The 23,386-nt window shown below is 47.4% G+C and overlaps 1 protein-coding gene across 1 annotated transcript in view; it reads left to right on the plus strand.

Moving 5' to 3' along the window:
- LOC121336980 (voltage-dependent N-type calcium channel subunit alpha-1B-like) overlaps positions 1-23,386 on the plus strand; it is a 289,393-nt gene that overhangs the window by 189,048 nt on the left and 76,959 nt on the right. Inside the window, 2 exon segments of the mRNA XM_041406692.1 lie at positions 4,591-4,658; positions 11,179-11,285. Of these exon segments, the coding sequence (XP_041262626.1) occupies positions 4,591-4,658; positions 11,179-11,285 (175 nt within the window).

The raw sequence follows: 23,386 nt of genomic DNA on the forward strand, positions 1-23,386 counted from the left end.
CAGCACCGCTACTCCACCCAGGAGATCCCACAAGGATTTCCTGACCATCTCACTGATTACAGTCCCAGCATTCCTCTTTTCCTTGGAGTCTTGTTTGGACTGGAGATGCAGGAGAAGGGAAGTGGTGGACTGAGGTAAATACTGGGGCTAAAGGCAGAGTTCCTGCAGAAATGGGCTGCTCCAGCTGGAGTGAAGGGGACAGAATGTGCCATCGATGGCACTGGTGCTCATGGGTGGCACAGCAGTGCTCCAGCCCTTTGTCTTGGCTGGAATTCTGTCCTTCAGGATGAGGAGCAGGGACAGGGAAGAGCAGAGCAGGCAGTGGGAGCTGTGCCTGTCACACGAGCGTCCCCACGGATTTATCCCATTCCAGGAGCCGTGGCAGCGATGCTCAGACATCTACAGCAGCCAGCACGGCCCTTCCAGAAACACCAGGCTCTGAAAAACTGGGTCAGAGGAGAGCAGGGAGGGAGGGAGAGCTCTAAATCCTCCGGGCTTGGCATTTGGAAATGAGATTAAGCTGTAATCAGGCTTGGCAGCACAGCTGAGGGAGGAACTTCTCACCCCCGAGCTGCTGAGATCCAGCGTTCTTGAGGAACGGGGCATTCACTCCCTTCCTCACCTTTCACTCAGAGGGGATTTCTCCCTGCTCCTTTGGCTTCCATTGCCAGGGAAAGAGCAGGGCATGTTCAAGAGGAGGGGATCTGCTGGCCCTGCCATGGATTTGGGATTTGGAGAGTAGGAACCTCACCCACCTTCTCCCTAAATCTCATCCTGGCAGGTGCTTTTCCCTTCTGCTGCTGAGGTGATCCAGGGCTGTTTTTCCTGAGTTCCTCCAGACATCTCCAGTGCCTCTTCCATGCCCTTTGCCCACAGCCCCGTGCTGGTGGCTCCTTGAGCTCCTTGGGACATCACTGGGGCGTTGAGGAAGGAAGGAGGATGTGCCAGGTGGGATTCTTTGATCCTCCCTGAGTTCTGCAGGTTGGGATGAGTTTACTGCAGGTGAGGCTCTGTAAGCACAGAGAGAGAGAGGGAAGAATTTGCTTTTTAAATGGATCATGGCAAGGAATAGTTTGTTTTTCTAAGTGGGAAGTGTTTCATGTTACGTTTCCATTTCCAGAGAGTCTGTGTGGAACCAGAAATGGTTTAATGAAAGTTTTATGATTAAAGTAACAACAAGATTTGGCCCATTTTCCAGGAAATTACACCATGCCTGCGTACACTGTTATCCACTTAATTGATAAATTGAGGCATCTGGTGAGACAATAAAAATGAAAAAAAACTTCAAGAAAAACTGCAGAGGAGCTTGAAAAGAAAAGCAGGAACTGCCTGGAGGATGCTGCCTTTCCCTGGCCCTCAAGTGCCGGGCAGGAGATGATTCCTGGCTCCAGGCACTGCCTCATCCAGGTTACACAGCCTGAGCCAGAGCTTGGAGCTTGGCAGAAATTTGGGAATACCCCAGCCCTGCAGAGAGGACTGCGGGACCTTTTTTGGGGCAGAAACACCCAAGTCTGCCAGACTGTGTCTGCTTGGAAATGGATGAGGCCAGGCTGATCTGATAAAAGAAATCAATTCTGTTTCCAGGGGTTGCCTGTGTTACATGAGCCACTTCCAGAGGGTGTGGGAGGCAGGGGTAGGGAGGCAGTTGTACTGCTGAGACATTCATTCCCTGATAGGAGGCTTGGAAGTGTTTTGAGCCTGTTGGAAGCACCCCAGAGGAAAAAACCCAAACACCCAGCACAGCCAAGGGGTGCCCTCAGCCCCCACTCTCAGAAAATGGGGGAAGGAATGTCTCTGTAAAGGACAAATCTGGCTCTGTGTGGGAGGGGTGATGATTCCAGCACTGTTTTTTCCTGTTCTGTACCCACTGGGTTCCCTGGGATTGAAGTGTTCTCAGGCACTCCTCACTGTGTCCCTCTGGCATGGGGGAAGGAGCAGGTGATGGGCATCACATTCCAAACCCCCCTCTGGCCCTGAGGAATCATCTCCCAGGGGCAAAAACCAGGAGAAATTCTGGTTCCTGCCTGGAGAGATCCCAGGGCTCTGTGTCCATGCCCCGCAGGCCTTGGCAGTCAGGGAGGATGGAGAAACATCCAAAGGGATGAATCCAACTCCTGCTGGACCCAGATCTGATGGGCACCAGGCTTTGGGTGATGCCTTGTGCAGGCTGCCCTAGAACAGAGACTGGACAGAGCTACAGAATAAAGCAGGGATTTATTAAAGGCCTCCATAGATCCACTTTGGGCAGCACAAGAACCCAGCCAGGGCTGCACCCAAGATGAACCCAAATGGTCCCAAAATGCACGAGCGCTCACGGGGTCTCTCCCTGTGATCAGCTCTGCTCCATTTGCAGATTGCAGTTCATTGTCCAATTCCAGCTTTAGCCCATGCAGTCCCATCCTGCTTGTTTTTCTCTCTCAGACCCACACACTAAAGCAGCACAGAATCTGAAAAATAGAAATGCTAAAACCTGAGGCAACATTTCCTCGCTTTAGAGGCTCAACAAGGCCTTGTTGGGTCTCTATTCTAAGTATTTACTAATAGTAGGTATTTAATAACAGATAAGTCTCTGAAAAAATAAACAACTATCAACATTAATGTTTTAACAATAAACATCTAATATCAGATAAATATCTATTAGTAAATAAACATCTAATCCTGGATAAATATCTAATAACAGTAAATATCTAACAGTAAATGTCTGACACTCCCTCTGTGGGAATTAGAGCTGGGAATGCCCGGTTCGGAAGTCTGGGCTGAATTGTGTTTGGTAAAACCCTGGAGAAGGGAAGCAGAGGGGCTTTGAGCTGCTGGCTTGGGCCAGCTTTGCTCCCTGCCTGCTGTGGGAAGGTTCCTGATGTGGGACAGGCTGGATGGAGCTGCAGGGACTCCGGGGTTGCTGTCTGGGAGAGGGGGGATCAGCCCTGCAGCCCTCCTGGCTCCTCTGTCAGCACCCCCTGGGTGCTGCTCCAGACAGCCCCCTGAGGGATGGAGAGCCACGGGAAGGGCTCTGGGGCTGTGGGCTCCCAAAATCCCCCTGCAGGCTGGCAGCACCCTCGGGGTTCATCCCTTGCTTGTCCTGCCCTCCCAGGGGGGGTTTCTGCCTTCCCCCTCTCACCCAGGCCTGCCCTTGCCCTTCCACCCCACAGCCCCAGGCAGGGTGCATGGACCTGACAGAAAATCCCAGGATGGTTTGGGTTGGAGGAGACCTCAGAGATCACCCTGCCATGGCAGGGACACCTCCCACTGTCCCAGGCTGCTCCCAGCCCTGTCCAGCCTGACCTTGGGCACTGCCAGGGATCCAGGGGCAGCCACAGCTGCTCTGGGCACCCTGTGCCAGGGCCTGCCCACCCTGCCAGGGAACAATTCCTGCCCAATATCCCATGAAATTTACCCCCTGGCCATGGGAAGCCATTCCCTGTGTCCTGCCCCTCCATCCCTGTCCCTCTCCAGCTCTCCTGGAGCCTCCTGCAAACACCTGGATTTAGTTTCCTAAAGCTCCTGTAGTCTTTTCAGTGGCTTTATGGACCATTCCCATGCCCATTCCTGTCTGGAGGACAAACAGAGCTCTGCAGTGAGTGACTCTCCTGTCCCCAGGTGATGTGCAAGAGCCAAACACATTTTCTCCTTGGGAGATGGTTTTGGTGTGGTTTTGCTCTGCTTGCCCTCCTTCCCTGTGCAAAGGCAGCTGATTTATGGCTGCTCTGGGGCTGTTTTGCAGCAGCAAGGCTGGAATAACAACAATAAACAACAATAACAACAATAAACTCAGCAAAAGCCGAAATCATTAAGTGGAAAACTGAAAGTAAAAGAGAAATAAATAATTCCAGGCCAGTGTTATGTCCCAGGGATGGGATGCAGAGCTCTGCTGAGAGGCCTGGGCTGGCGTGGGCACTGCCCTGGCTTAGCTGGGCTCTGGGCTGGGCGTAGGGGCTCTTTTATCTGCAGAGCTCATGAACAGGGCTGGGTGTGCTGCTCTGGGGCAGCTGAGCTCTGTGTGGGGCTCAGCATGTCTGGGGTGGTCCCACTGCCACCCTGGCTCCAGTGAGATAAGCCAGGATCATTTCTTCCCAGCAGCAATGACCTGAGATTCATTTTTCCATGCTCTCCATGACTTTATGCAGCTCTGTATGTATAAAAAAAATGTAAATGTTGGCTTAAAACGACCCATTTCCTGCAGCTCCACTGGTTGTCCTTTTAGACAAGAGGGGGAAATGAGGCTGACATCTGCATGAGGGGAAAATGAGGCTGAAATCTGCATGAGGGGAAAATGAGGCTGAAATCTGCATTTCTGGGCTGGAGGTGGGTGGAAAACCAGGGGCTGTGCTCCTCTGGGAGCAGCAGGAGGTCCCACCCTGCCCCTCTGATGGAGTGACACCCCTCGGGTCCTGTCCCCTCTCCAGACAGGGGCTGAGGACACAAATGTGTCCCCACACAGGGCCAGCTCCAGGCAGGGTGGGCAAGCTGGGAATGGTGGCAAAGCTTCCAGAGATCAATCCATGAAACACTGAGGGGGGAAGGAGGGGCAGCAGGAAGGGAATGATTGCTGCCTGTGCTGTGTGAAGAGCTTTTCCTTAGCTGCTCCCAAAGATACTCTCCTCAACGTCTTCTTGGCCATCGCTGTGGACAACCTGGCCAACGCCCAGGAGCTGACCAAGGTAGGTGGGACATTCCTGTGCCTTCCAAAGCCCTGGTGACACCCTGAGGTGTCCCCTGGAGCCCTGGGGTGCCTTGAGAGCTGGAACAGAGGCTAGAGGGAGTTCTGGGGAATAAAGAGGAGATTTATTGAAATGCCTTCAAAGGCCACACCCTGGCAGGACCAGAGCCACAGGCTTTGCCCAGATGGCTCCAAGATGGGAGCAAAAGAGAGCTTGATCATCAGATCTCACATTTTTATAAGTTCTGCTCCATGTGCAGATTGCAGTTCATTGTCCAATTCCAGCTTTAGCCCATGCAGTCCCATCCTGCTTGTTTTTCTCTCTTCAGCCCAGGTTGTTTGTGCTCCTGGGCCTGAGATTTGGATCATTTGTCCTTGGTCCCCAGCTAGAGCAGGAATTGTTTTGTCTCCCTGCTCTGTGCAGAGCTCACCATCCCCTCATGTGAAGCTCAGACCCACACACTAAAGCAGCACAGAACCTGAAAAATAGAAAAGGTAAAACCTGAGGCATCACCTGCTGCACCTCTGGTGACCACTTTACACTGCAGAGGTTTATTCCCTTTCATGTTTCTTTATTTCAGGTTGCAGTGAATACTTTGTATTTGCTTTATCCCAGAGTGGGCATTGCTCATCTCACATTTACTGTTTCCAAGAGCAGAGGAGAAGCAATTAACAGTTTTTTTTTGGCTGATTGGAAGCTCAGACAGGAGCTAATTCAGGTGTTGTGGTGCTGCTTTTGCCCCTGTGGTGACCAGCACTCTTGCACTGCAGAGAGGTGTATTCCCCCGCAGGTTTTTTTATTTCAGGTTGCAGGGAATATTTTGTGTTTAGTTTTCTCTCACACTTTGTGTCCCTTACCTCACCAAGGTTGGTGATGGATTAAAGAACTAAAATTTTCCAATCCGCTCCAGGCAAAACAATTTACAGAGGCTGTTGTGAGCACTCAGGGGAGATGTTGGGATATTCCTGCCTCTCCCCAGGTGTACCAGAAATCAGAGGCACAAAGCCAGGTCCTGGCAGGGGATGCCAGTGACACTGGTGTGACTTTTCTGGTTGCAGAGGGCTGGGTGTGGACACAGATTTCTGTTGGAGAATGTTTGCATTGAGAACAGCTCAGCCCAGGGTTGTGCAGGGAGGATTGTGACTGTTGTCCTTTGTGTTTGGGTTCTTGCACAATTTTGATTTCTTGGCATACTCTGGTGGATTTATGAGAAGAATTAAAGGGATTTTTGCACATTTTTAGCTTTTCTCACCCATTCCTGTGCTGGTGCCATCAGCAGCAGTCACAGTGAGCTGCTGGGGCAAAGGCAGCAGTGTCCCCGTTGGGATGGTTGTGGTTTAGAACTTGAATTTCTTTCCTCCTGCCAGTGGCAGAGCTCTCTGCCCACGAGCTCAGGCAGCAGCAGGCACAGGTGGTTTTTCTTTTTAGGGAGAGGTGCAGCAATTCATGCCCCTGGATCCCTGGCAGTGTTCAAGGCCAGGCTGGATGGAGCTGCAGCAGCCTGGGGTGGTGGAAGGTGTCCTGGATGGGCTTTGAGGTTCTTCCACCCCAAACCATCCCATGGAATTGTTCAGAACCCATGGAGATGAGGTGCTCAGAGTTAGTGCTGAGGTTTGGGCATGGATCTGGCACTGATGGACTTGATCTTTGTCACCATCATATTTTCTGGAAAAATTCCCTTGCCCAGGATTTCTCTCCTGGGAAGATGAGAAGCCTCAGAAAAAAAGGAAAACAATAATTACCTCATTTGCTTCTCCTGTGTTTTGCTGCTTTGGAATGTGGTTGGAGATTGTTTATCCAACATGTGAATTGTTTTTACTTGTTGGCCAATTATGGCCAGCTCTGTCAAGGCTCTGGTGAGAGTGTCACGGGTTTTTCACTATTATCTTTTATCCTTCTGTTGTGCCCTTTCTCTGTCCTTTCGTATAGTTTAGTATACTTTTAGTATAGCAGTCTTTAATATAATACAGTATCATAAAATAATAAATTAGCCTTCTAAGAACATGGACTCAGATTCATCATTTCCTTCCTTCATCTGGGAACCCTGCAAATACAAGAAATCTTTCCCAACATTTATGGCTCTTTGGATCCCCACTGCAGCTCCCCACACTTGTGGGGAGATTTCCCCACATTTCCCACCCTCCTCCAGCTTTTGAAGACCAAACCAGGCAAAGGTTCCCATCAAAAACCACATCCCTGTTGTGGCTGAGCTGCTCTCTGCCATCTCCTCTTCTCCTGCAGGACTGGCTCCAGCTCCCAGCTTTTCTGGAGCTGTTTCCCAAAAGACCCTCCAAACAGCCTCATGAAAAATATTTTTCATTATGATAAATAATTTCATTATAAATAATTTTATTAATAATGATAATTTTACTACAAATATTTTATTATAAATTATTTTATTACAAATAATTTTTATTGTTACAAATAAAATGTTATAAATCTTTATTATTTTATTTTTGTTCCAATTCTGTGTTCTGCATCCCTCCTCCCTTAAAGTGTTGCTCATGGCTGTCTTTAATGGCTCTCTGTTATTTTGGAGTTTTTTTTGGTTTGTTTGTTTGTTTGTTTGTTTGCTTGTTTGGGGGGGGGTTTGTTTGTTTTTTTGTTTTTTTTTTGGGAAATTTTTCCCTTTCAGCAGCTCAGCTGTTTCTGTGCTAACAGAAATCTCCAGCCTGGAGGCAAAGATCCTCCCAGATTTATGGGCATCCCTTGCATGTGCTAAGAGGGGAGATGAGGCCCAGCACAATTCTTGGATAATGAAGCTCATCCTCCTTCTTTCTTAATCCTTTAAGTGCTTTCTTGTGAATATTTCAGCAGCTGACAGGGAGGGTTAGAAACCCGACTTTGGGGAGGTTTATAAAGTCTGATTAAATATTGATGGATTCAACAGCATTGCCAAATCATAAAGCTTCTCCAAAAACTCTCTTGGGGATTTTTTTTTAGTTTAATTTTATTTATGATTCCCTCCCAAATCACTGGGGCTTTCAAAGGAAGAGGAAAAAGCTAAAATTCAATTAGACTCATACCTGGAGAATGAGGGATTTCCTGCTGAGTAAATATGACCATGCAAGCCCCAAAAATGGCCCAGAGATAAAAGGAAGTTACTCAGGAGTCAGTTGGTCCCAGGAGACTCTCCTGACATTTATTCTGTGAAATTAATTGAGATCAGTGCTGAATTTAATGTGGGAGAACGAGGAGCAATTGAAATTGCCTCTGTTTAGGGAAGACAGAGAACTTTCCTGCCTCAGGACTGGAACATCTCAACTTTCCCCACTTCTGGATGCTAATTTGGATTCTTTATGTGGCATTTGGACCATCTCTGGGCTCTGTGACCTGTAAGAGAAGTTCTCAGAGCTGGGACTATATTTAACAGCAGCTTGATCATCCCATGGCTGTTACAGAACTCGCCAGTGCTTAGGAATGACTCATTTTTGGGGGAAAAATAATAAAGAATTACCACCTTTGCTTTCAATCTATAAAAAATCTACTCCCAGCTCCCTCTCCTGCTCTTCCTGTTCTGGTCTTGCACTGACTCAAACTCTACCAGCCCAATTTTTAGTGATTCCTGAGAACTCTCCTGAATCACTTTGGGTTCCCTCACATTTAGGGTTTTTTTTTTTGTTTTTTTTTTTCAATATATTGACAGGTTTTTCTTCCTGTTCACTTAGAGTAGAATCTACAACTGCCCCCAAAATTTGGTTTTCAAATCTCTCTGCTGGTCATCCAGAATGTCTCTGGAGACATCAAGCAGCTCCTGCTTCATCCTCACTAAACTGGAGTGTAAACCTGCTACAACTGAGGCTTTATTTTCCTAAATATCTTCAAGCAGGAAGTGTTTTCTCATCTCTGTGCACTGCCAGTGATCCCTGAAAAAGCAGGATAAAAACATTATGAGGGGTGTGGGAATTTTATATAAATTTGTATAAAATTCTTGAGGAATTTTATACAAATTTATATAATTCAGTCCAGAAATTCTGGACTGAAGGGAGTGGCCAAACCCAGAGCTGAGCATCCATAAATCCCCCTCCTTCTGTTCCCTTGTGGAAAAGGCTTTAACTGGCTGGATGTATTCAAGAAAATTCAGTGTTAATGATGCACATCATGATGGGTAGCACCAAAAATGGGTTTTACCCCGTGAGAAATTGATTTAAATTAAGATTTAGAGCTCTAGAAAACAGAAAGGGACATGAACCAGGGATGTCCTTATGGGCAAGAGCTTTATCTGTGAAATGGGGTGAAAGTTTGAGCTGTTCAGAACTTCAGTGTGAGTTGGAATTTTAAATATCAGGTAAAAAATTAACAGATTTTTGGAGTCATCTGCAATATCTGCATGGAAGGACCTACAGAGATATTACAGAGCAAACATCTGCTGAGGGCTGAGCTCGTTGTGGGTGAGGAACAGCTGCATTTGCTGCTCCTCCAGGATGGAAATCCAGCAGAATTACAGAGGCACTCGGGAGAGTGGAGCAGAAGCCACACATTTAAAAGAGGTTTTAAAACCTGCACCTGGTGCTTTAGGGGCAGAGAAAGAAAAATCAGCAGCCTTTGGTTTTTAAGGATGCTGGAGATCCATCAAAGGAAGAAATAATTTGAATTTACCTGGAGGATGAAAGGAAAACCTGATAGATTTTAATTGGGGTGTTATTCCTTTTAGGACTTGTGTCCTGAGGATAACATTTCTGCTAAATTGGGATGAGTACAGTTAGTTTTTGTCACAGGAGCTGCTGTGGGATTTGTGTCAAAAGCAGGATTTGTGTTGGAAGCACTCTGAGATGTTTTGTTCTCACTGAGCAGCGACCCCACAGGGTCCAGGGAGGGAAACTGGGAGGGACAGGGACCTGGGGACACACAGCTGGGACAGCTGAGCCCAGGCACATTCCAGACAGGGTGACAACATCTGTCTGTCCCAGTCCTGCTCCACGGAGGGAGCTCTGCTGTGCTGGGGATGGAAAAACCCAGGGTGGGAAATGTGGAATTCATTCCTTTCTCTTTTTCTTTCCCTAATAAACTGAATTTATCCCAATCCATGGGTGCCTTGCTGCTTTCCCACCCCAGCAGGGTGAAAAGACAGGTAGCTGGGGCTGAGCTGGGGGCCAGTATTAAACCAAACACCCTTGGTTTGCAATGAGCTCCCAAAGCTTTGATAAATTTACTGGAATTTGGCAGCTGAGACATATTGACTTTGTGTAATTGCTCAGCAGGTCTTTTATTCAGGCCTGGTTATAGACTTGCAAATATTTGCAAAGGGAAAAAAAAAAAAAAGAAAAAAAAAAAGAAATTTATATGATAACCATTTTTAAAATAAAATTTCCATTTTTTTTTTTCCTTCTGAAGGAGAAAAAGAAAACAGTTTCCAAATGAGTTCAGTTGAAGCAAATAGCACCAAAGGCAGAGCGAGGAGCTGTTTATGCAGATGGAATTCAGGGTGGATAAATCTCTATAATTTCCTATTCCAAAGCTGGAGATCTGTCTGCTCTCATTATTTTAATCATGCCTCCTTGCAGCACCACCCTGGGAGAGCAGAGCAGACCTGTGCCATTCCATGAAGTTTGGCAGAAGAGCCTGTGACTGCTCTCAGTGTGGTTTTCCCTGGATGTGTGAGATGCTGGTGTTGCTACCAGAGCTCTGTGCTTCCCCTGCCATGATATGACTTTATTTTGGTTAGAAGATTCAGCAAAGTTGCCCTTGGTGACCACTGAAGGGGAACCAGGCTATTTCTTTGGGTTTTGCTGTCACCTCAATATTTAAGATCCTTAAATTTTGAATTTTTGAAATTAATTTTTTGTAAATTTTTTTAAAATTAAGATCCTTAATTTTGAGTTTTAGTGGTGCTTTTCATGTTGGGTAGGAAGAGAGAAATCCCAGTTACCAGGGATATGCAGGAACAGAACCCTGCTTTGCTCCACAAACTACATTCAATGTGGCTCTTTTAATCTTCAGAGGTTAAAAATCCTCATGATCCAGGGATATGCAGGAAGCAGGAACAGAACCCTGCTTTGCTCCACAAACTACATTGAAGGTGGCTCTTTTCTCGTTTTCTGAGTCCTCAGGGATCTGAGGTGGATCTGAATAACTGATGAGAGCAGGACCATCCCAAATCCATGGGTTTTTATTATTGTTTCAGTAAAGTCCCCTTGGCAGGACATCAGGGAGGATTTAGGGAGCCCATGCAGGTGTTCCAGCAGGACATTGGCTTTAGAGTGTCGTTACACACACAGCTCCGGGATAAATGGGGAATTCCACCTGGAACTGTCCCATTCCTGCTCCCTCAGAGTCTCCTTCCCAGTGCTGTGTGCTGAGAGGAGACCCAGCAGAATCCACAAAGTTTGTGAGGGTAAAAAACCCTCTTGACCAAGCCTTGCCATTCTCACCTCAACCTGCACCAAACCTGGGGCTCCTTACAAGAAAATCTTCCCTAAATTAAAATTCCTGTGTCCTCCCCATGCCCCAGGCCCAGGGGAGCTTTTCTTGTTGTTACTCCATGATTTATTCCCTGATTTCTCTTGCCTTTGTGCCCCAGGACGAGGAGGAGATGGAGGAAGCCACCAACCAGAAGCTGGCGCTGCAGAAGGCCAAGGAGGTGGCCGAAGTGAGCCCCATGTCAGCAGCCAACATCTCCATAGCTGCGTAAGCACCTTTGATTCCTTGGGACAGCATTCCCATCTGCAGTGTCACTGTCTGTCTGCCTGTCTGTCCAGCTGGAGCATCCCGTGGTCTGGGAGCCCTCCTGCACCACCTCTGGCCAAATACTTCAGTGCTGAGCACTTAATTAGGAGTTTAATGAGGGATTTCTTTCAGTTTGGTGCTCTTTGTAAGACCTCATCTTTGAATAACTGTGTTTTAGGAGGATTTTTTTTTTTTTTTTTTGTTTAAGGCCCAGGATAGATTTCACCAGGTGAAGTGTTAACATCCCACTTTGGATTTTTAATGCGGAGATGAGTTTAATGATTTTTAATGAGTTATTTCTGTGTGTGCACAGAAATCAATATTTTTTAATAATCTTGAGAATTCAAGTGCAAAGGCATCATCTTAAATAGCTGAAAAATGTGCTTGAATTCCCTTTCCTTGCTGTTTGAAAGAGCTTGGTGGAATAAAATGCTCTGGAGGTAGGAACATCCATTTGGGATTCCCAGGTGCCTGGATGAGGACAAGCACAGGCTCTGGGATACCAAAACCCTTGGAAAGCTTTGCCTTGGGCCCAGCTTTTCCTGGATCCTAGAGGTGCAGAAATGAGGTGTAAGTGGAAATATTAGTCCAGGTTCCTGTGTTTGGGACATCCCTGGAGATATCCAAGCGTTGGATGGACTTGGAGCAGCCTGGGGTGGTGAGGGTGTCCCTGCAGAGCTTGGAATGGGATTTAAGGTCCTTCCAAACCAAACCATTCCATGACTCTCTTCTGGGATTCCTCACAAGGATTTGCTGAAAAGGTTCCTTGAACTCTTCTGGAATTTCAGCATCAACACCAAAAAGTTTGGTCCTGCATTTTACTGGGAGCTGCTGATGTTTTCCAGACCCCTTTTACAGGGGAGACCTCCAAGGGCTGGAGAAGCTCAAGCATAAAAAAAAAAGAAATTTCCTGCCCAATTTATTGGAAAAAACATGAGCTGCAGCCGGATTCCTTCAGTGGAAATCTCTTTTTAGTGGGAATTTAATCCACTTTAGCAAAGACAAAAGGCCAAGTGGAGCCAGTTTGTTATATGTGAAGGAAAAGAATATTATTAATTTGCCTATTTTATTCTTCTTACCAATTTATTTTGTCATTACTGCTGTAATCAGTTCCTATTTATGCTCTGGCTGTTTGATAGTTTTAAATACCATTTTTTCCTTACAATTATTTTCTGGCCAGCCTTGAAAAGAAGTCAAATGAGGATAATTGCTCCTGCTCTTTGATGAATTTCTTGGTTCTGGTATTTGAAAATGCAAGATGATGATGGTGCTTATTTGCTTCTGTTTTAATCAAAGTGTTTTGCATGGGAGGATTTCTTAGAAACCAGCAGAAAAAAATACCAACTCACTTCCATGGACCTAAGGTTGAAATTGCTTAAAATCATCTTTTCCCATCATTTTTCACCAGGTTTTCAGAAGCACAAGGAGATTTTTGTGACAACAGTCCAAAATGAGGACAAAACTTGTGGGTTTTTGCTTATTTTGCCTCAAATTGAGTCTGCCCTGCCCCAACTGTGTGAAAATTCACAGAAGCACAGTGGCAAGGATGGTTTCCACATCTCCTGACCCTGTGACAGCCTGTGACATCTCCTCACCCTGCTGCAGGGCCAGGCTGAGCCTACCACGGCCACTCACAGAGCTTTGCTTTGGGGACAAAAAGCAGCATTTAGGTCAAGAGGTTGATGCTCAAAGGGATGAGTTCCTGGAGGAGCAGGCAAGGGAAGAGTCAGATTTTGGGAGATGGGAAGAGGGGGTTGGGTGGATTGGTGGCTTGTGACCCGTGAGATTTAATGAATCCATCTCAAAGCAATTTGTTTTATACATAAATCCCAGAATATTCTGAGCTGGGAGAGACCCACAAGGATCAAATCCAGCTCTCAAGTGAAGAACCCATACAGGGATGGAATGTCCATCCTCAGGGAGCTCCAGAGGGGCTTGGCAGCCCCTAAGTCTTGGACAGGGGGTGGTTTGCAGTCCCTAAATCTTGCAGGGGGTGGCTTGCAGCCCCTAAATATTGTATAGGGAGGTGGTTTGCAGCCACCATCCCTTGGATGCCCCTCTCCAGCACAGCAGGGCTGATTTAGGAACCTTTTGGCACCCAAATCCACCTCAACACTTCATTTTTCCTGCTCTTATTCACGGTGCTCTGAGGGTGGAGCAGATGTTGTGACCGTGGCAAGTCCTGGCAGATCAGATCCAGGGCTGGACATGCCGAAAGTGCTGGGTGTTCTTAAAAATGGGATTTTTGAGAACTGGAAATATCACCAGAACCCAAAACTCGGGTATAAAGAACTGAGAATCCAATCCCTGCAGGACTCAGTGAGCAAGGCCTGGGAAAACTGGGATTGAGCTCCTGCAAAGGTGGCTCTACCCAATCAATTTCTGTTTGTACTTTCCCCTAAGGATTTTTTTTTGTTTTAGTTTTGTAGTTTAATATTATTTTCCCAACCTGTGAAAATGGATTTCTATAACAGCAGGCATCGATGGCATGGATGGATGTTCTGAAAACATTGATATTTTCCCTGCCTGCATGAGTCCCAACAGGTGGTGGCAGAGAACACCATGACTTGGATTTTCTTGATCACGATGTTCATGTTCCCAGTGTCCCCACAGAGGTGACAAAGCTGTCCCTGGGCTGAGTCTGGTGAAAAGTCACGTTGGTTGTGCTGTCTCAGGTGCTGTTTTCTCCCTGCACTTGCCAGTCCTGCTCCCAGCACTGGCTGTGGCTTCCCCAAACCTCCTTCCAGCCCTCCCCACGGTGTTGGATCCTCCAACTCTGGCATTTTTCCCGTGCCAATTCAGGGTGACCTGTACCTGAAGAGGAATTTTTTGCAGTCTGGGACTTACGAGGTTTGGGTTTTTTTAAATTCCATGAGGTAATGGATTACAGTTGCAGCCAGATCCAATGGAATCATTTAATCACCTGCCCCAGCCTCCCCTCCTAACCAAGCTCCATCAAATTTGCACATCCAGTGCCTTGGAATTATCCTCTTGTCCCCCTCCTCCACTCTGAGCTCCATTTATTGTGCTGGTTACTGAACATCATTTCCTCAGCATAAGGGAGCAGTTGTTATCTGGTGTTATCCAGGCTCTGAAGAGGCACCTTCACCTTCCCTCCTGGAACTGGATGCTGGGGGAGCTGGGAATTGCTTTGTGATTGATGGACACCAGGGATCTCCTTTAATAACAGGCTCATCATTGCATTGCTGGGGAGGGATCGTTCATCATCTGCCTCCCAACATCCTGCATTGCTTTGGAGCTCCAGAAATTTCCTCCTCCACCAGAGGGATTCACCTGAGCAGATTCGTCTGGCCACAGTTGGTTTTTCACCTGGTGAACTCTGTCCTGCAGGATTTATTTTGTAGTTTCTCTGGATGAAAAGCGAGGCTGGTGTGGAGCTGCTGCTTCATCCAGCCCCCAGCATTTCTCTGCTCCACCACAGGGACCTGAGCAGATTTGTCTGACCACAGTTTCTTTTTCACCTGGTGAACTCTAGCCTGAAGGATTTATTTAGGATGAAAAGCGAGGGTGGTGCCTTGGTTCTGTCACTTTGCAATGTTTGGTTGAACACAGGAGATGGGTTTGATTCAAGCCCATTGTTTCACTCTTATTTTTTTGTGATTTTTTTTTTGTTTTTTGTTTGTTTTTCGTTTAGCATTTTCCTTGCTTTGTTGTTTCTGGAGGTGAGTTCTGGGTTTCTTCAGCCCCTCTGTGTCGTTTGCCCTGCTTAGCTTCTGCACCTGAGGGACTTCACAGAGCCAGGAGTCTTTAGGGCAAACCATTGGTGCAGCTTCCTTGGCAGCCAGACCAGGGACAAGGGGACAATTCCAAGGCACTGGATGTCCAAAGCACTTTTTGGTGCCGCTGCCAATGGAAGGAAGAGTCCTCAGGCTCATCCTTGTGGGTCACACAAAGACCCCAAAGCAAACTTGGGGTTTTTTCCTGCTTTTGCCTGGCCTGATACCTGAACTCCCTGTGTTTGGGTTCCTCCTCTGCCCTTCCTGTCCCAGCCAGAGCTGCACCAATGGTCCGTACAAAAGGGGCTGCCACGAGCACACCCTGCCCCAGGCAGAGCACGACCTGGGGCTCACCTGGCACCCACAGCATTCCCCAGTGCCCTCCCCTCACCTTTTCTTGGGGAAAGCCTTAAAATAGCAATTTTTCAGCACCCCTAAATTTGTAGGAGCCTGCCAGGTAGTCAGTCACACTTGGAGGAACTTGTTGCACTCTGTGATTTATGAAGTTGGGGTTTTATTAATTCCATGAGGTAACGGATTAGAGCTGTAGCCAGATCCAAGAGAATCATTTAATCATGGGTATGAGGTGTGAGTTGTGGGTGGGAGGAGAACCTGGGTGGTGGATGAAATGTGGTGGGCAGTGGAAGAGACAGCTCCTGGATGTGGACACCAGACCTAAGCACAGTTTGTCACATTGCCCACTGCTGTTCCAGTGTTATCTGTGCTTCCCAGGACACCTTTCCAGCCTCCAAGGACCTCCTGCTGTCTCCAGGACTGGTTTCTGCTGGTCCCTCTGGGGTTGTTCACAGAATTGGTGCTGCAATTGCAGTCCCACTGGGGGACAATGCCTATCAGTGTGAGCAAGGCAGAAAAGCCCCAGAGGTGGCACCTCTGTCACTTCACCCTGACCCCTCTGGCCCTTTTGTACAGGTCTGGGGATACAGGGAGGGGGGAACTGCTCTGTTTCTCCAGGTTTTCCATCTCGGAGGTTCCATGTTTTCCTTCTGTCTCGGGAGTACCATGGCTGATTTCCACGTCTCTGTTGGGCTGTGGGGACCCAACAGGACTCAGCAAGAAGCTGCCTGAACACCCAGCCCGTGCCCTGTGCTCTGCTGGGGGGTGTAGATTAGAAGAGGTGTTCTTTTCCTCTTGCTGGTTGTGATTACTTCCCTCTCCTCCTCCCCTGGATTGTCTCAGTGTGTCAGGTTCTGATTCCTCCTGTGGGTTTTCCTCTCTGTCCTCACCGTCGCTGTCACCCACAGCCACTCTGGGCTCTGTCCCTCCTTCCTGGTAAGTAGCATCTGGTGAAAATCAACTCCTGCTGTCATTTTGTCCTGGAAAATGAGGCTGGGCTGGCTCTGTGGTTTCACACATGGCAGTTCCAGGCAAATTTATGGTTTGAAAAAGGCAGATCCAGCTGTGGGAGTTGAGCCTGGAGTGCTGCAGGACTTGTGTCACATTCCCTGCACAGGTGACAAGGACAGAGCGTGGCCTTCAACCTGCCCAGCACCAAATGAGGCAGGGAGACACACAGAGGTTCATCCCAGCCTCCCACTGAGGGATGTTCATCTGCTTTCAACAATTTTCAACAATTAAACCCAAAATCTCCACACGTACTGCACGGTGCTGACTCCCAGGTGAATTAGGGCAGCATTCTCCTCCATCCCAAGTTCTCCCAAAGGAATTTCTTGGTTATGCCCTGCACTCAAGGGCTTGTTCTCTGCAGGATTTTGTTGCCAAAGAGTAAAACGGTCGCCAGCTTGAACAATCTGGAAATAATTTCCTTGGCCAGCATGCAGGACATGCCACCCCCACTCTGCCTCTGTTCCTGTTTCATTTGGCACCAAACAAATACAGAAATCCTGGGGTTTAGGTAAAATACTTCACCTGGCTGCTCAGCAGATTATTTGCTTCAAGCAAAACTTTTATGATGCCTTCCATAATTTTTCTTATATTCACTCCAGGTTTCTGAACCTCTGGATTTTGTGTTATATTGAGTATCTGAGCCAATGTTTCTGTTTAGAACAATCCATTAGTTTTAATAAATGTATATTTAAAATTCTACTTCTACGATACCCAAAGAACATTAGATTTTTAACTGGGCCTTCTTGTTGGCTAGAATTGATTGTTAACAGATTTAAACACTCGTGAAAGGAGAAGGAAAAATGCTGCAACTGAAAAGGCAAATCAGGAGGTGAAGGGATTTTATTTTCAGTCTTGGGGAGGGTTTTTGGAACCCTGTAGATTGATAAAAATGATCATTAGAGCTAGGAAAAAATTAATGCCTTAAGCCAGAATCAATCAGGATATTTAGAATCGTGGTTTTCTGTGGATTTCCTGCCTTTTCTCTGTGACTCAGTGATTTCCATACTTGGAACCCCCCACATAAGTGGTGTGGAGGAGATGGACGAGAACCTACAAAATTCCTTGAGATGCAGGAAGCTCCTGTCACCCCTGGGCCCTGCCCCACTGAAGCTGCAGCAGAGATGAGGTTTTTAGGCCCAGTGACCCAGTTCTGGGCAGTCTGAGCCAGGCCCATCCCAATCCCTGTCCGAGGAGAGAGGTAGGTGCCTCCAAAGAGCCCATCTGAGGCAGGGACTGAGGAGAAGTTGTGTGGCACCAGCTGCTGGAGCTCAGGTGGATTTTGGAGCCTGGGGGCTTCTCTCCAACCCTTGCTCCATGCTAAAGCTTCCTCCTGGTGCGAAGAGCAGGAATTAGCATCCTGCTCCTCTTGGAAATGAGGATCTGCAGCCAGACCTCCCCAAGGTGGCTCCTGCAGGACTTTGGCGGTGTGAGTACCAGGGAGCCGCGGAGCCCCGCCGTCATCGCGTGCCTCTTGGTCACCTTTTCCTTTTGGCTCCCTTTTGGACTCTTTGGTTATGTCCCCATTCTCCAGAGGGTGGTGTGTCCACGGCTTCCACAATCCTGGAGCTTGCCCAGTCTCCTCCCTGTCTGCATCTGACAGGACATGGCCTGTACGAGTCTCCTCCCGATGTCTTTTATGGTTTCTCTCCTCGTTTGGTTTGATTTGTTTTGTTTTGTTTTGGTTTTGGTTGGTTTTTTTTTTTGTTTGTTTGTTTTTTGGCTTTTTCTTTTCTCACTTTTTGTTTTCTTTGTTTGTTTTGTTTTTTTGCATGTGCAGTTTTGTAAAGCAAACTCGAGGTACTGTATCTCGCAGCTCGTCAGTCTCCAGCGTAAATTCACCGTGAGTTGCTCTCTGTTACGATATTCACTACGTGGATTTCTCATTTAGAGCTCTATCAGCCTTCCCCTTCTCCTGGTGCCTTCACTCTCCCTGTGTTCTTTTTCCCCAAAAAGTCATTCCCATCATTGTGGAAAGCCTCCAGACCAACATCCAGGGAAAGGACTGGAAGGTGTCATTGTCATTTGATGTTTGTGATTTGTGAGCAACTCTTGTGTTCCATACATTGACTGTGACTTCCCCCCTGCCCCTTCCTCCATTTTTCTCCCTTAATTCCTTTCCATCATTTCTCCTGAATTATTCTCCTCTCTTCTGTTCCCCTCATTTGATGGTTTGTCTTGTTCTCACTTGTATTTCTTTCTGTTCTCTGTGTTTATTCTGTGCTGGGCTGTTGGCTTTGATGTTCCACCAGTGTTTGCACTCTGGGTTCTGTGGGAGAACCAGGAGAGCTCTCTTGGAGGGAAAACTGGAGGAGGACTTCAAAAGAGTTCTGGAAACGGGGTTCAACTGAGACTAAATTGGAAAACTCTTGAAAAGCTGATTATATCTTTGCTCTCTGACCTTCTCGAGCTGGAGCTTAAAGCGACAGATTTTGTCCTAATGAGGCTCTTGGCAACTCCTCTGGAGCTGGAGTTGAGCAAACACAGTGGAAAACTCTCTCTCACTCCATGTGCTTCCTCCCAATCCAATCCTGCTGGCTGTGCTGTGGGTCAGGGTGTGCTTTGACACCAACAGGTTGGTAAAAACATCATTACTGCTGCTGACTAACCCCAAAAACTCCTCATCAGCTCCTGTCCCACCCCCACGAGTGTCCTTTGGGTTATCCTTTAACGGTGTGACCTTGTCTTTCTTCTTTTATGCTTTTGGAGACTCAAGTAAGTGCAATTCCAGCCTGGGGGTTTGTCCTGGCCCCACAGCAGGCACCGAGGTACTGTGAAGCCAAGGAGCTTTTCCAGCAGCTTTTCCTCCCTGATACTCCCCTGGGTGTTTTGGAGGCTCCTTGTGCACTGGTGAATCTTGGACAAGTTGGGATTTAAAATGTTAATGGTTTATGTGAGTTTAACTTCTGTGACCAAGACTAAGCTGTTGTGACTGTCCAAAGTAGGTGTGACCTGTCTGTGCCCAGGTCTGATGGCTCACGGGGTTGGGACAGTGAAAATTAGGGGAAGAAATCAGATTTAGTCATCTTTTGGATCATTTCTTACAATGTATTTCCTGGCTGCTGGGAGTTTGACAGGCAGAAAGGTGCAGAGAAGGCTCAGCTGCACTTTGGGTGCCTCCCACCCTGACAGGGGGGACAGGATGGAGAAAGGGAGGTGCTGGCAGCTGCCTTTGACCCAAAATTCCAATTTTCCCCCACAGAAGTTACCCCAAACTGCTCCCAGTCAATGTTTTCCCAACTAGCCTTTAAAAAAAAATAAAGATTTTGTCCTCTTTTCCAAATTTCCAGAGGCAGAGTTGCCTTTTATAAAAGGCTGAAATCAAAGTGCAGGTACCAAAATCCTTTTGGAAGGAGGATCTGGCCACATTTTGAGGCATTTTTCATTGGAGTTTGTTGTTAAATCCCCACCAGAACGGAGACCCTGGAATTTAACTTCTGTGACCAAGGTTGAGATTTTGTGACCGCCTAAAGTAGGTGTGACCTGTCTGTGCCCAGGTCTGATGGCTCACGGGGTTGGGACAGTGAAAATTAGGGGAAGAAATTAGATTCAGTCATCTTTTGGATCATTTATTCCAATGTGTTTCCTGGCTGCTGGGAGTTTTGAGAGTCAGAAAGGTGCAGAGATGGATGAGCTGAATGTGCTTTTTCTTTTTCTCAGTGAGTATTAAGGAGCATTTCCCCAAAACCTCCAGAGAGATAAAGCATTGGGCTTTGTGCACACCAGCCCCAAAGTGAAATATCCAATTGTGTTTTCCAAGTGGAAAATGGAAACGTGGAGTTTATGAACCCTGAGTTCATGAACAGAAAAGAGGATTTGAGTGGAAAGGTTTTGTTGTATTTTAACAACAAATTCCCTTTTATCTGAAACACAGCATTTCACCGCCAGTGTGTAATGTGTAGTTATTTTTAACACTGAATTATTATCTTTCCATAGCCTGCTTTCATTCATTATTTACTGCAGCAAAATGTTAAGGATTTCCATGAAGTGTAGCAGTGATTTTAAAGGTTATGGGAACAAAATCTTGAATCATTAAGGAGCACCCTAAGATTAGAATCTGATTAAAATACACTTCCCTTTCTTTGAACCACCACACAGTGCTTGCAGGTTTTATTTATACCAATATTAGTCATTGATTCATTAACATGAATTTAATTTGATTCTCCAGGAATTGAGGGTTTTCTTTCCAGCCACAGGCAGGAGTTGTTTGTTGGTGTTTTAACCCAAGGAAAACCAGTGGAGCTGGTACAAGCAGGTGTATCTACAACATTTCCAGCCTGGAGGATCTGGGGATGGAGCAGAGCCTTCAAAGAGTTCCAAATATTCCTGAAAATAGGGATGGGGAGTAAAGCAATGAATTACCAGCAGTGTTTGTGGGATGTTGGCAAGTCAGGGGTGATTTATAGCGCAATTTCCTTAATGGCTTTAGGAGCGTTTTAAGCAGCCAGCAGGGTTCAGATAAGCAGTTGGCTTTATGTTCTTTTGTGGAATTTTATGGTTTTTTATGGATTTTTTTTTTGTGAAGTAAATATTTGTTACCACAAATCCTCTTTTTGTTCAGCTAAACAAGTCCTGCCCTGCTCATGCTGTAGCTGGGCTGTGCCTGCCCTGATTTGTGCAGAATTCACTGCCCCAAACGAGGGGAGAAGCAGAGGAATTAATTTTTGCCCCGTTGATGTTTTTGCATTGCCTCTAAACCCCTCTCCTGTTGCTGCATCTCCTCCTGGGCGGGCAGCTGGGCTGAAGCCCTGCTTTGCTTTAAGGGGTGCCACAAATCAGCTCCCAGGCTGTCCTCGTGCCCAGGGAGTACCAGGAGAGCAGGAGCTGCCACAAATCCTGAGCTCAGTGGCTGTGGGGGCTTAGAGAGAGCCAGGGCTGGATAAATCCAGCTGGACAAGCAGCTGCCACTTCCTGCTGCTGCTCTGGCTCTCGAATTCCCAGCACTGTCCTCACGGGGCCCATGTGCTCAGGTGCTGTGCCCCCATTCCCCCAGCAGCCCCTGTGCCCTGGCTCTGGCTCCTGGGTGGTGTTTTTGGGATGACAGGGTTTGGGATGCTCCTCACTGCTCTGGAGAGGGAATTGAGCTCACAGGCGCTGCGTTTTCCTGATTGGGTTTTTACCGCACTTCGTAAATATCCTGATTTGCCATTTAAAAAATATTTTTGGAGTGTTTTCCCCATGGAAAGAGGAATGGCTGTGCAGGCATTGCCTCTGCAGCTCCTGCTCTGGAGCTGTTGGTGCCCAGAGCCAGTGGGTGGCTTTGTGCTGGAGCTTTTGGCACTCGCCTCCGTGACTTGTGTCAGCATTAAGGATGCAGCTCATTTCCAGGTGCTGGGGAAGTTCCAGCTTGGAATGTCAGTGCCTGATTTACCCAGGGATCTGAGCTGGGTTGATGTGTGCACTGCCTGGTTCCTGCAGGTTCTCAGGGGTGCAGTTCCCTGGCAGCACCTCTCACTTAGCCCTGAGTGATGGGCAGTGGGAACAGCTCAGAGATCATTTAAAAGCTGATTTATGTTCTTGGTGGAACTGAAACACACGTGCAAAACCCTTCCTGCAGTGGCACAGCTCGTGTCAGAGCTGGGCTGAGGATCAGCCCTGAATCCCAGCTTTCCTCCTCCCCACCTCCAGCCTGATTGAGGGGATTTTCTTTCCTTCTTGGCTGGTGTCTTGGTTTGAAAAGACAGGTCCTGAAAGGAAGGCAGGAGCCTCTCTTGAAATGGAAAATAGAAACCTTCTCCCTCTGAATTATTATAATTTTGAGATTAAGAGGCTCTCAGGCAAAGATATGGGAATAGGAATAACAGTTCTTTACTAGGAAAATTAAAATACAAATGCAATAGTACAAAACAAAACAAAAACACCCCCAAACCAAAAAACCACTGGCAGAGTCAGAGCAGGAGCTGACCCCTGTGTGGCTGGGATGGGCTCAGCACAGGCAGCAGGCAGGGGCTGTGGCCATGGCAGTGCCTGATGATTTTATTGGTGTTTTGCTTTGGGGAGTCACTGCAGGGACACTGAGGCTTCGTGTCCCAGCCCTGCTGGTTCCTGCCCCGTGGCAGTGCTGCACAGGGTGGAGCAGGGCGTGCTTGTGCTCCTCCCTCTGCTCTCGGGTTTTAGGTAAACTGGAAGTTTCAGCACAAAGACACTTTTCCAATTAATCATTAAGGCTGATTATCACCTCAGTGCTGCCCAAAGCACAGGACAGAGGCTGGTCCCCACCCCAGGACTTTCACTATGGAGTGAGGAATATTCCCTAAGAACAGAGGTCTTTGTGGCAGCATTCAGGGAGCTCAGCCAGGCACAGAAAATCCCTGCGCTTTCCCTGAGTCTGGCTTTGAAGAGATTTGTAGCCCAGTTGGGTTTAGCAGAGCTAAAACCTGGAGTGTGGCAGAGCAAGGCTCCCACCCACCCCAGAGGATGTGCAGGACACCCCGGGATGCCCATCCCAGGCAGCTCATCTCTGCTGCATTTGAGAGGTCTGCAGAGCTTTTCCTGTGCCTTCCCATGGGAAATCCTTGGACAGGGCAGCAGGGCTGGGCAGTCAGAGGCTCTGCACGTTCCTTATTCCTTCTCAAACCAAGGAAAGCTGCTGATGAGTGAGAATATTTTAATTTTTCATTATTTTGAACTAAAGAAAGTGGTGAGTGCCCACTGTGATGGGGCTTTTCATCCTTGTGCCAGCTTGGAGGGGGCACTGTCTCAGGAGGAGCCTGTCCCCCTTTGAGTGTGAGATTTGGGGTGCTCTAAGCAGGGCCTTCTGCTATTTACATTTAGAACTGTGATTTTTATCACTTCTTCTCCTGCTGTGGTGCAAATGGGGGACTCAGCTGCTGGAAAATGAGTCCAGAACTTGGCAGCAGGGCATAGATATTTAATTTTGGTGATCAGCTCTGATTTTGGGACTAAATGAGGTTTTTCACATCTGCCTGGGTGCTCTCATGAGGGCTCTTAGTGATTTTTTTC

The sequence above is a fragment of the Onychostruthus taczanowskii genome, unplaced genomic scaffold (genome assembly GCF_017590055.1).
Source record: "Onychostruthus taczanowskii isolate IOZ18803 unplaced genomic scaffold, ASM1759005v1 scaffold25, whole genome shotgun sequence".
In the NCBI taxonomy this organism is placed as follows: Eukaryota; Metazoa; Chordata; class Aves; order Passeriformes; family Passeridae; genus Onychostruthus; species Onychostruthus taczanowskii.